Source organism: Struthio camelus, chromosome 3 (assembly GCF_040807025.1).
Source record: "Struthio camelus isolate bStrCam1 chromosome 3, bStrCam1.hap1, whole genome shotgun sequence".
Lineage (NCBI taxonomy): Eukaryota > Metazoa > Chordata > Aves > Struthioniformes > Struthionidae > Struthio > Struthio camelus.
Window position 1 is genome coordinate 13,149,116 of NC_090944.1, and position 13,957 is coordinate 13,163,072.

General features: G+C 39.9%; 1 protein-coding gene across 1 annotated transcript in view; it reads left to right on the forward strand.

The window, feature by feature from the left end:
* Positions 1 to 9,333, forward strand: part of CDC5L (cell division cycle 5 like) — a 36,557-nt gene extending 27,224 nt beyond the window's left edge. Inside the window, exons 15-16 of the mRNA XM_068936976.1 lie at positions 5,261 to 5,473; positions 8,869 to 9,333. Of these exons, the coding sequence (XP_068793077.1) occupies positions 5,261 to 5,473; positions 8,869 to 8,973 (318 nt within the window). The 3' untranslated portion in view covers positions 8,974 to 9,333. The remainder of the gene's footprint in view (positions 1 to 5,260; positions 5,474 to 8,868) is intronic.
* The last annotated feature ends 4,624 nt before the right edge of the window (positions 9,334 to 13,957 follow it).

Genomic DNA, 13,957 nt, shown 5'->3' on the forward strand with positions numbered 1-13,957 from the left:
CATGTTATTCAACATTAGAAATGCAACTGTTTGTTTGACAGTAGCTCCAAGAGCCTCCAGCTGAGATGACTGTTCTCATTCGCTAACCTAGAGGTAGGCTTTAAAGAGTTTTGCCTGGTCAAGCTGTAAGCAGGGGAAACTGTGACAGAAAAGATGGAGAGCTGTATCCAAGAGCATGGAAGTGGAAAGATATTTAAAAATAGATCAACTAATGAATTTTACACGCATGCTGTGGTAGAGTGCACCACAGTGCTTGTTCAGGCAAATCCCCTGATCATGCAGAGGATGCCCTGGTGTTACAGTCATCGTTATCCCTGGGATGGTTTGAAATGCTGGTGAACTGTAACCTGGTCTTGAGCAGAAAGCTGTGATCTTGATGTGAATTACTTCATTCCAGCTATTCTGGCTGGCTGACTACAAATGAGGCAAGTTCACAAACCCTGCTACTTAAGCTAAGTTAATCCAGCTCATGCCAACAGAATTGATTATGGGAAGGCCACTTGTGGGTCTTAGTTGAGGAAGGAAGTTATAGTAACATTTTGAGTATTCCTGTGAGTTTTTTTTTTACCCATCTGGCATGGTCCTAAACATCAAGAAGAAAACAAGAATGCCTACCAGTGAAATGGGGGGAAAACAAACCAAAACACTTTGTGAGGGGGGGAAAAAAAAACAGTCTGTTGAACTGAGGAGGAGTGTCTTCAATAGACTTAGTGATACAAGGAACTATGAATTTTTTTTTATCCCCCTTTTCTAGGTCATATTTTATAATCCTCTAATTCTTTTCATTTGGTCTCTTGTGCAGTACCAAAAACTGGATGCAGTTCTGTAGTTCAGGCCTTACTAGGCATGAGGGAAGGCTCTTATATAAAAGACTTGGGATTAGATGAGGTTCCTGCACTTGCCCTAAGATCATGTATCATTTTATCCCTTGCCCGTACATGCTGTTCCATTTTGCTCTAGCTGGTACAAAAGTCAGCGGAACCAAAGTTGGCCAAGAAACAGTGCAAAATAAATAACTAAGTAGAGAAATCTTTCAAACGTCTTTACAATTTCTGCTAGATTCATGGGGGAAATGGTTGTCAGATTTTACTGAAATGCACTTCTTAGCTTTAAGCAAATAATGTAGACTACTGTTTAAACACACCTCTTCATAACTGCTTGGAATTTTCAGCTTGGTATCTGAGCCTTAAAATTTTACGAAGCTTGAACTAAAATTATATGCAGTTGTTGGCATTAATGCAGCAGTCAGCAATTTTTAATAAATAGTATTTGTTAAAAAAAGTTGAGACCTCCTTTTGACCTTTCCGTAGTAGGTCCTAAAACCCTGTAGATGGGAGGGAGGAGGAAAGGTGGGGAGTGTTCACATTTCTCTCTACGAGCTGGGAAGAAAGAAAGGGCCGTTATTTCTGGGTTTAGATACTTGGAAGCCTTTTTTTTTTTTTTTTTTTTTTTTTTTTTGACAGCAGTGAGGCCTATGGTAATCCAAATGGACAAGGAGCTGAGTAGAAAAGCAAAGTCTGAATAGCAATATACAAACTAAGGCTCTCTAGTAGTTAAAAATAAGAATATCCAGAAAAATACAGTTCTCATTATCTGAAACTCGGGGAGTGCTTAGTTAATCTGAGACTGTAATAAGCATTGGATTTGAACTGGCTTTCGTTTTTCTTGGAGAGCAAAATGCTTTACCATATCTCACTCACTAGAGAAGTAGACCCTTAGGGTGGGATTCATCTGCCTGACCTTAGCTGCTTCTCAGCCAGCAGCCTGTGCTCCCATCACAGTCAGTGGAGAGGAATAAACAGTTCTGTGGCAGGCGTAGTCTCATTGTAGGGCAGTTACCTGCCCTGGGTTAGATGAGCCATGCCCTAGAGTTGCTAGTTTCTCTGCTGTTTATGGAAGGATCTGAAGTGACAAGCTCAGAGGTTGATATCTAAAGCCAAGCAAGGTAAGGTGAATGTCAACTGAGGTATGTAAAAGTGTGGGACCAACCCAGTACTGGCACTGCTGGTGGTACTTGAAGAGTACTGACAGTTCAGGGCTTCTGATTGCAGTGCCCTGTCCCAGCCTCCTTTCTATATGATGGAGATAGCGTTTATAACTGAGTATCACGTCCTCAGGTACTCAGTGCTTAATATTTGAAGTAGAAAATTACTCAGAAAGACAGAGTAGTAAAACTTTTCTGAATGATCTTTTTTTTTTAAAGACTATTCTGTCCTAGAACAACATCATTCTGCTTGGAGGTTCATTTTGCACCAAACTTACTCTCTGTAGTCTATAATGCAGTGAAACAACATAGGCCAATCTTTCTTTGTTACATTACACCTCTACTACAAATAAAATTCTCTTTGCCTGTACATCCATTTATTCCATGGTCTGTAAATGTCAGTGGTTCTCAACGTGCGTTTTTCATTCAAGGAACAGTAATTGGAAAAGAGTTCGTTTACCACACAGCTGTATTTGTTGTTGCAGTAATAGCATATTATTTACCAATGAAGACATTTAAAGCTTTCATACTTTTCCATCAGAGAATATCCTCACAAATCCCTTATCTATTTATTTAATTTTCTCTAGATTTATGTAAATATTGAAAAAGAGGCGCCTTTCTGTATGCTTAAAGCACCTTGGGCATGACTTAAAACTACATTGCAAACAGTATCTGAAAAGTGTAGCAGTCTGCATCTGTCTCCTCAGGAGCAAACTAGAGCGCTCAGAAGGTCAGATTTCTCTTTCCTTCCCCCACTAACAGTTTTCTTCTTTTACCATTCATTTTGTTTATCTCTGCTCTGCATACTGAAGCTGTTATAAGCAAGTGAATAAATTGTTAAGGAGTAGGGCATTTAAAAAAATGTACCTATGTAAAAAGGTATATTAATATAAGTTGGACCATTCAGAGGTTAATGAAATGCGCTTTGCCACAGCTTAGTTCGTAAGACTGTAGTGGCTGTGACAAGTGCTAGTGGTTGGGGTTATCTGGCTGAGCTTACCGCTGTACAAGGCAGATTATAGCATAGTTCTTTCTCTAGGGGGTTTGGTTTCATAGGTAAAAGTGGATGGTGTGTTAGGTAACAGCAGGGCTCAAAGCAGTGAAAAGTTTGTTTTTGCTTAATTAGCTGTAATTCTTGTGTATTTTTGTGTTAGTCAGCAAAACTTTGATTTTTAACAAAACAAGGCAGAGTGATTGGTGATGTAGCCACTGTGGTTCTGAGCTAAACTTGTATTTTAGTAGTTGGGAGACTTAAGCGTTTGACTTCATCTCCTGCAGTAATACACCTTCTACTGTGTTAAAGACCAAAATCTGATAAGCCCAATTCCTATGTTGATGAGTTCAACATCTTTCACGCATTTTTTTCTGGAAGAAAAAAATGTTGGTTTGTTTGCTTAAAGAAAGACTAAAGCAACCAGGAGTCTAGATATCGGTATTTAGAGATGCTAAACCTCACCACAGCTTTGTTCAGCAGTATGTTCCTGTGCTGTTTGTTGGTTTGTGATTCAGTGTTACGGATTTCCTTGACGCTGTCCACCCGGCTTTAAAACTGCTGACAGCCATTTCATGCTTTGATTGCCCATTTAGTTTTGCCCCACTGAATAAACATATAAAAATATGCAAAGGATTTTAGGTACCTTTTCTACATATAAATGTTATATCAAACATCTATTACATGTTACTTTGACTACACTTGTTCTTTTGTGTTTTTTGCCCAAGTGGCAGAATTTTGTAGTTTACATTACTTGTCCATTTCAAATTCCAACTCTGCATTATGGCTTTAGAGGACTGACCTGGTCTCCCTCAGGGAGCCAAGACATCTAAATCCAGAACGCTAAATCCAGAGTGTGATGGCTAGCACTTAATAGAATGATACAGGAGAGAGAGCTTGACTTCTAACATGCTAATTGCTTTGTGGTTTTGATACTACATTTTAATCTCATCACTTTGTCACATCTGCTGTGTACCATATCGGATTGTAAATTGTGGCTTTCTGCTTTTGGCTTTTTCCACTGACCTTAGGCAGTTAATTCATCCTTCTAACTCAATATCTGTCTGCTATTTGAAGATAATCTTATATTCTTGCTTTGAGATTCATAACAGAAAAACCCTGCATGAAAGCAATGTAACTCTTGAGGCCACTGAAGATTTCCATTTGTTTTACTGCCACATAAGAGGGAATAATGTTGGAACAGTGTAGCAGCAATGTAGTAAGGCTGAATGGGAGATACTGTAAGTAGGTGAGTTTATTTTATTTTAGAACAAAACCAGTTTCACTCACATGTGGTCTCATATCCACACATTCACAGTCACCGTGACATATGTCCAAGTACTCTCTCCAGCATTCAGGTACCAAGGCGCTTCCATCCAAGTGGTCTATCCAGGATTCCTTGTGGTGACACAGGGAATAAAGGGACGCCAGCTATCAAGGCCTCATGTTTCCTGGGTTCTTCTGAGATTGATGATCATGTGCTTTTTATTTTAGATGTACCTTTTCTACCTTCTAGAAGCTGATAGTGGTTGTTGTCTCCATCCTCTGCGAGTTGTTAGGATTTACTCTGCCCTTTGTCCCCTGATCTGGGTGTCCCGAGAAAGTGCATGTAGATGGGTGATAGGACCTAGTTGCCATTCTAATAGTCCTTCTGTTGTTCTTTGTGGTGCTTCCATATCTGACATTGCCATTAATTCTCCATTGAGAACAGTATTAATGTTTCTGTTATGATTCTGTGCCAGAAAAGTACAGATTCAGAGCTGCAATAAGGCTCCTGCTTGCCATTTTCCATTGCAAAATACAGTTAGGTGAATCCTGTTAGCGTAGGCAGAAGGACTGAAAAATGTGGCGGATATTCCAGGTAAAGAATATAATTTAAAAAGAAGGATGTTGATCTCTAGTTTTCCTTTACCAAGGTACAAAACATTTCCTGTATAAGTGGGAAGTGGCCTGTCAAGCTATTACATCTTGGCTGCCGCCTTAGCTCAGTAACTGCAATAGTTCCTGCCGATGAAGCCTGTCTATTCATATGCCATGTAATGACCGCATATTCTGGCTAGAGGACATCGCTGCTGGAGTAACCTACTTCCTAATGGAAAGGTCTCAATCCAGAAATCTTGCTTAGGTTGTTGTAAAATGTGCAGTGAATGATTTATCAATAGAAATCAGGGAACCGTTTCCATCAGCTCTGCAGAAATAAGTATCTACTGTTTTTTTTTTATTTTTTTATTTTTTTGCTTTTGGATTCTAGATAAATAAAACAATTCCTGATTTCCTCCTGACAGATAAACAGAGGTCACATGACAACTGAAGCAAAAAGGGCTGCTAAGATGGAAAAGAAGCTGAAGATTTTGCTTGGTGGTTATCAGTCTCGGGCAATGGGCCTCATCAAACAATTGAATGATTTGTGGGACCAAATAGAACAGGCTCATCTGGAGCTACGTACTTTTGAGGAACTAAAGAAACATGAAGATGCTGCTATTCCACGGAGACTGGAGGTGAGATTCCTAAAAGTAACCTGTTTGGTCAAATACAGACATTTTATGGAAAAAATACTTTTACAGTGAATGCACTCTGAATTTCACTGCCAGAAGTTTTTTTAATTTTTGTAATGATCTTTTTAAATTATACTTTTGGCAATTACAAGACACTTCTGCCTTTCACTTCGATATCAAAGATTCTGTGACGTATGACAAGCCGGGACTGATTCGCTACTGGCTTCCTTTCCTTTTTGTTTGTTTGTTTTCCCTTCATGTGTTTTATTTTATTAATCTTCTTCAACACAGGTCTTCTACTGGCAGAAGTTCCATGTCTTTCTTAAATTTCATTTGCTTTGTGTTTCAATTACTATTAGAACATCTTACAGTAGATCTGAAACTTGTGTAAAGCCCTCTACTTCTCTGAAAGTCAGTGGTGCAATGTCAGTTTGTACTAGTGGAGGATCTCTTCTTGTCACGTGTTGATCCTATTCTTCCCTTGAGCTGTTTGCAGTTGTCAAAGTTGTAGATAGTTGCACTTTCCTAAATCAGTACGATAGCCCCATTTCAGGACTAGCTTTAAATGTGGCTCCCAGTATCAAAATGTGTTCTGTGTTCAGCAGGTGTTCTGTAACTTTAGTTCTGAGCTATCCTCAGAGTTTAGGCCCTTTCCCTGCAGTCCTCTTGCTGGCTAACTATGCAGTGCTGTACATTTGTGATTTGGACAGTGCTCCCAAATAACAACCTGCATTACCAATCTCAGTCTGGTTATGATGACTACGAGGAAGAAGATCCCTCTTTCCCTTGAGCAACCGTGACATAGAGTTGGGAGAAATGAGTATGCTGAGACGCACGAAAACCATGCCTCAGAGTTATCATACTTAGTTAAACTATCAAGAGAACTATCAAGAGACTTGTTCTCTGTTTTATTCAGCTGACAAGCCAACTCTCACTTGCACAAACCTTAAACAGGCCTCGGTCCTCTGACAGTTCCCAGTCTCAGGCTTGCTTGCGAATACGAACAGTAAAATGCATTAAATAGCTTGATAGTTACTAACAACATCTGTTTTTAATAAATGACACTTTACTTGAGGCCTGTGCCTCAGGATGTGGCTTTCAAATTTATACAAAAATATTTAAAGAGCAATGAAGATGTCCCGTAACTAACCCTTGTGGAACAGGTGAGCAAACCTGAGGCTGTAGTCTTGGCTTAAGTGATCCCCTCCATCCACTGTAGTAGTGTCTCCCACCTCAGCAAGTGATCTAGACTGGCAGAGTTTCTAATATTTTAAGGTTATCTGTGTTTTTTGTTTTTTGTTGTTGTTGTTTTTTTTTAAATGTACTGAATTGGAGAATGAGGATAAGCAGCCTTTGATTTGGCTGTGGCTTGGTCAGGAGAGCTATAGAAAAGTCCAAGTATTGCCTTCCTGCTTTTGTGTGTATTTTTTTTCAGTTAAGGTTTTATATTGAAATCTCAATTAGAGGATGGTAAATGAATTGGGAAGAACTCAGATTGATTTTTTTCAGATATCCAGCTTTGTGTGTGCACAGGGTCAACAGTTAGATCCTATTTTGATTGTTTTATAATAAGGCAAACTGTATATGGAAGTCATTAAGGAGAGGAAAGGTGGACATCCCTGTGTGTATCTCATGTATATAATTACTTTTCTCAAGTATATTTTAAGCAGCTGGCACTAAATTGTAGATTATTGACTCTTACACCACTTCAGCTAAATATCATCAGCAGTACCATTAAGGCAATTTTCAGTATCTGGATGTATTTTCCTCTCTAAAAAGAGGTTTTTGTTTTTAAAAGCTGCCATGTTTTTGTGGTCTTGCCATATTTTTTTGTCTAAAATATGTGCAGCATGTTTCCTGCAGTCTCAGGGGTATTACTAATGGATTAGCCAGGCTGCATCCTCGTATTTAAAAATGTCATTTCTGCTTTTCCAGTAAAATGATCAGATTTTGATGCTTAATATAGGTATCATTACATTTACTAAATCCCATCCTGATTTTGGTGAATGCTTTATCCTCCCACCTCCTTAAGTGAATCCGCTGTTGAACCTAGAGTTTGTGACAACATTAAACCACTTTTTGGCTGTTTACAATTATCTTACGATCTGTATAATAGGAAAATTTCCAAGACTCAAACCTAATTGTTATGTTAGCAGAGCTAGGAATGTACAAGTAGAACTGCATTGTGCCGCTTTTTGAAAGCGTTATACTTGTCAAATTGCTGAAAGTGGCTCAGCATGATCTGTAGCAGGTGTAGCTTCTAAAAATTGCCGTCTTGCATCCACTTCACTCTCCTATGGTTGAAGGCTGCTCCAAAAGTTTTAAAGCAAACAGTCTCCTGAGCTGAACCGCTATGCTGATCAATAGGAGATCTGCTCGTCTTGGAGATGCTGCTGCATGGATTGTACAAGTCCTTTTCATAATTAATCTGAAGAGTTAACATTAATCACTGAGTAATAACGTGGCAAATGAATATCATCATAGATGAATGTGAAACGATGTAGATGGAGAAAAAAAAATCATCAGAACTTTACCTGTATTGACTTTTACCACTCAGGAATGCCATTGTGGTCTTACAAAAGACAAGTCTGTGGAAAATATCATCTCAGTAACAGTTCACAAAAATTAAATTGAGGAGTTACTGGAAGGGAAATGGCATAGTAATAATTATTTTTGCTGTATCTACATCTGCCTCGGACTCCTGAGTGTGGTTATGGTTCCCCCTTCCTTTCCATCTAAATCTTACAAGGGTGTCATAAAAACTGTACAAACAAAAATCTGTATGTATTGCAGAGCTGATCTCAGCTATGGAATGGCTTCCAAGAGAAACAAACAAACAAACAAAAAAATACACGAGGATTCTTCATCCTGCAAGAGAAACTGAAGGAGTTTGTTTCTATAAAATCTTCAGTGGCATGAGGAAGGAGTACAGATACAAGTGTTTACTGTCTCTTCTGACACAAGAGCGAAGGGATATCAAATGAAGTAGCAGCTGGCAGTTTCAGAACAACCAGAAGTATATACACCTTCAGATAGTGCGTAGTTAAGCTGTCAAAGGTCTTGTCTCAGGACACTGGGTTAATAAGGAAGTTTACCTAAAAATATGTTTTGAACAAACTCATGGAAGAAGAATCCATAGATACTTGTCAAATACAGAGACACTGCTTATGGGAAAGTTTCTAATATGAAATCTCTCCTTTTGAAGCATTTGATGTTAGCTGTTGTCAAAACAGGGTGCTGAAGTAAGATGACTCTGATTGTTGATGCTCTTTATCAACTGCTTTGTTTTTAAACTAATTTTCATCACTCTCCTATCTCAGCCTGACGTTTGCTAACAGTCCGCAGGGGGATGAATATTGAAAGAACTGACCAGTTGTTTAATTCTGTTTCCCTTTCAGTGTCTGAAGGAAGATGTGCAGCGACAGCAAGAGAGAGAAAAGGAGCTCCAGCAGAGATTTGCTGACTTCATGTTGGATAAAGAGACTTTCCAAGCAAAATATTAAAGCACAAAATTCCTTTCTTCACTGATGTAACATTTTTAAAATGTACAGATACTTCTCCAGCAGCTTTTGCCATCTGCCACAGAAATCAAGTGTAGTCTGCTGTTTGCATCTTGTCAAGTTTTGTTCCTGTAATGGACTCTTCCAAATGCTTTAGGTTTGAATGGCTTTGTCCAGTATTAAAAAATTGAATTGAAACGTCTAAAATTTTATTAAAAGAAAAAATCACTCTGGGATGATTTTAGCCATGTCTTCATTTGCTAGGGTTATCACATTATTCCTAGTGTTTTGTCATTCTTAAGACTATGAGATGCATGCCTACAGAGTAACGTCTTTTAAATAAACCTGGAATGTTAAAAATAATTAAGAAATGAAGTGCTTCTCTTTTACCTCTAATGGAATTCCCTCTCCCCCCAAGTCTTTCACATTTGTAGTAAATTAGGATTCTTTTCTCTGCCTGCTTCTTATTTTATTTTCAAGGATTGTCATTTGTAATAGGTAGGAGCTGGGCAGCACAAGCGGTTCCATATAAAACCGTGCTACCAATTCTTTTCTGTGCCTGTGACTCAACACTTTTATATCGGGGGGATGTTCACATGGTAATACTGGCATTGTCTTCACCATCCTGAAACAGGTTAGGTTTAAGTTTTATAAAAGCATGCAGCACAGCCTGACTGTTTCCCTAAATGGCAGCTGAAAACGTACCTTTGAAATTTCTCTGGAGTTTTAATGCTTTTAAAATCCTGAGTGCATAACACATGTTCCCTCCATCTGGTTGATGAGCTTTCTCTTGCACTTTAACTTTCATGCATTGTGCTGAAGGACTCGGTTAACATCATAGCTTTACCTTGGCCCTGACTCTGTGCAAGGTGGTTGTAGAGGCTATATCCATATATCTTATACATTAGAGGCACGGGAACTCAACTGCTTGTTCTCTTCAGGTTTTACAATCATCCCTTGCTCCGTTCTGGCTCTGATCGATTGGCATCTTCAAAGCACCTCCTGGACACAGTTTGGGAGTTTGTGCAGGCCAGGGACAGTTCTCAATAAGTAATGTGGATGTGGCCGACCCTGGCAGAGTTTAATCGCGTGAAGGTGTCCATACTGCGCCAGATAGCCTGAGCGCTAGGGAACGTGTCCTGAATGTTGTTTAGCTTACTACTTATAGACATAACCAGATCATCTTGCAAGGCCACCCTTGCAAGCCACTGTGTAGGAGTTTCTGGAATGCATCCTGTGCGTGTAGTACTTTGGAAATCGATGGCAGTACTTTCTCCTTGAGAGTGGGTGGGTTGGCCTGTTTTGTTGCCCAGAGCAACCTTGAAGTGGGATGGAGAAAAATTCCCCTGTTTACTCCTCCTCTCCTGTAGCCACATCTCGGAGCAGAATTCCATATTTCTGTTTTGATTGTTTTTCTGAAGGGTAAGGATGGGATTATCCAAAGGGATTTTCCATGTGGCTTTTCCTCATTGAGATACTTTTTCAAATCTCATCCCAAATCTTTCTCTGTTGAGTAGATTTACCCAGAACAGAGTTAAATGTTAAAAATTTAGCAGCTATTCCTAGCAGTTTTAATGCTTGTGTTTGCCTGAGTCGGGCATCTGGTTTAGAGGATTACTTTCATATTTCTATTTTTGTGGAGCTGTTGATCACTTCTCCAGGGGCCCAGCTTATTCTCAGCTCTTGTGCTTTGGGTGTTTTGAGCAACTGTTTGTGGAAATGCATGGGGGAAAAGAGGCAAAACAATGTATGCATTGTTAACAGCATAGAATTTAGCAATTAAATACATCAGGTTAGTTTTGACATCATGTAATTTTGCTTTTATATATTTGAATTTAAGTAAGGGTTTTGTTTTTTGCAACTTTACCACACTACAGAATGTCAATTCTTGTAGGCCTTGGGAAGATTACTGGGGGGGGACACTGTAAAGGTTGTGGGTGTGCAACTGTTTAAATACCAACTCCTGTGGTATTCTTCACTGGTAATCAGGGAGGTTTCTAAAGATAACGTGTGTGATTCCTGCTGGTCAATGACTGGAGCAGGTTACGCAGCCAGCGTGAGAATATCCCCCCCTGTATTCACCAGAGGTCGTTCTTCTGAAGTATTAACACAGTTGTAGACTGCATACTTTTAAAAATGTGTTAAATATTTAACTAAACCAGAGCACATCTGGAAAAAAGTATTAAGCATCAATCTTTCAGCATTTGGGGTATTTTAGCATAGATGGTTATATTCAAAAGGAAAATCATATAAACGCGTATCATGACTGTTCTTGTGGTTGTGTGGTAGCTACAGATATTATTGGTAAACCTACAAGGGTTTTCTGTTACCACAACTAGGATTATTTCCTTTCTTGTTAAGGCAGCAGCAGAGCTTCTTTGATGTTTCCTGTATTTCTTGGTAGTTTCTGAGCTAGACAGGTATTCAAACATTCTGCCTTAGCAAGTATTTTTAATGGCAAATTCAGAAGGACTGATGAGTCATGAGAAAGGCTTTCATTTTCCTTCTTGAAATGCAAATCTACTACAATTAATGATCTCTGAGATTGTTATATTTGAAAGGTACTTGCAGGAGGCTCATGCAGTGTTTTCTCTGGTTCGGTGTCTTTAGACAGTGCTTAATTATTTTTGTTGTTTTCCCTGCCTCTAGTCAACTTTTCCCCTGAAGTTTCTGCCTATCTCAACAATGAAACGAAAATAATGAAACAAAGTTTCCTGTCTTTCTTAAAGTCCAGTTGTACCTTGCTTTGAATTTTTACTGCCCTTAGCTGCCAAAGAATCTTATCGTCAGCCAGGGAGAGGCCCTGCCAGTTCAGTAAGCACCGAAGGCGAATGCTGTTCGGTGCTTTCTGAGCTCAAGAAAAGGGCTCTGATGAAGGAGGCTTGATTGCTGGCATTCCTAAAGTACTCCTAACTTAAGACTCAAGCAATGAGAGAACAGAGGGTGCAAAGCCGACAAAACCATGGAGACCCCCTCTTGTCCTATTTGTCTTTTTCCTGGTTAAGTAGAGCTTCAAAGAAGGTAGCGATCCAGACAGAGCCACTGGCAGCCACCAACCTTGCACTGCATTGTTGCTTGTACAAAAATCTGGACAATGCACAGAGACTTGGGCCATTACTTTACTGACACAAAGTACTAACACAGGTTTTACTGTGGCATCATTTTGCCTGCTTTTCCTACAAGTATTTCGATGTCGTGGGGCTTACCACGGGCAAACAGTCCAGGTGCTCTCTCAAGTTGCTAGTCTTAGGTATAATTCACTGCCCCAGTAAATTACACAGTACAGTCAGCAGTGAGGCTGTAGTCTTAGGTTTACTGAAATCACCCATCAGATCTCACTTTGGATGTTCTCTGAGCATGTCTGTTGGATCCAAAGGGATTTGAATGGAGCCTAGGCCTCTTTACCTTATCTTTGTGGAAGAGCCAGCTAGAGCAAGGAATTCTTGTGTAGCAGCTTAAATTTAGGTGCTGAGTAAATTTATTCACCCAAATTTGGGTGCTAGCAGGCATAAACGTTCCCAGCAGCAGACAGTGACGGAAACTCGACTTTCTAGATCCCTTTCTTGGGCTTAGGCCCAGTTTATGTGCCAAACAATGTCCCTGAGTCTCTGAAACTGAAATTGAACACAGATGTTTGGTGGATGCAAAAATGACCAGCGCGCCTCGGCACCAAATTTCTGTTTTAAACTTTTGAAGCGAACTGCTACTTTGGCCTTTGTTTCCAAGAACAATAGTAAGTGTAACCATGAACAGTGTGAACTAGTTAACGGCTTACTGCCATGGGGAAAGCAAAACCTGAGCGAGTGACGGAGGTCGGATGGGGGAGGGGGTGTTGTGTGTGTTAACAATTATTTTGAGAATCATTTAATGTTCTTCCTAAGAAATTCCTTAGTTTCCATTGAGCATGCCAAGATATATCTGCAAGTCTTTAAAGAATTTCAGCTGACGATTTTCTTCTCTTCCTGGAATCAGACTTGGCATTTACATATTGGATCAATCGTATAGCTGGAGCCTGCTTCAAAGTCCATGGGAGTTGATAAGACTGTCATTTACTTCAGTAGGCTTGGAATCAGGTACCTGGGAAAGTTAACAGGACAGCATTAAATTATAACATCTGAGTGTCTGATCTGTACTATGTAGATAACAAAAATCAAGCATGTGCTAGAGGAAAGGCACAGATTTTTCTAAGGCACAGGAGGTTCCCTGTGAAAAATCCAAAGGAATTGGAGCCAGCTCTTCGTAACATGGCAAATCTCCAGTGAAACAAGCCATGTTTTCACTTTGTTATTAGTCACTCTGACCAGTGTGAAGGTCAGCTCATGCCATAGTTCCCTGGTTGCCCTCAGCAGGCACTCGGTGTGCTGACAGAAGGAGCATCTTGTCTTTGCCGAGTGCTGCTTGTTCTATGTTAGCACCCTCAACTGATAGTGCAAGCATTTATGCAGGCACATTTGGGCTAAAATAACTTTGCAAACAAGGCCTGGTTGTGTTAATCCAGCTTGGTTGCCCAATCCACTGTGCAATCATGTGCTGGGCTCGCTTTAGAGGTGGCAAGGAGCACACAAAGGTGAAACTGGGGCAGGGGCTGTACCACTTTGTCTCTGCCTAAAGTGATTGTGAAACATGGATCGTGCTCCAAGGCGAGTAGCTGATATGAGGCAACTGTGAGTACACCATTAGGTACCTTAAGTCTCAGTTACTGAACCGAATCCCTGACTGTAGACCCTGGAGATTCCTTTCCTTTTGCAAGCATGGCCTGAACATAGATTTTTTAAAATAAAAGGCATCAAAAAACATGTCTGAACTCTTTTTGGTTTTGGCTGCAAAACAGGGTCTTAAACTAGCGTGTAAACTTTGGCTTGCCTTCAATATCCCAGGACAGTGATATTGCTGGAGAAGATGACATTATTGTGGTCTGGACTTAATCTGCCTCACATTCATCTCAGGAATCCAGCTAGCAGTTATCTTCCATGCTGTGGGTTCAAAG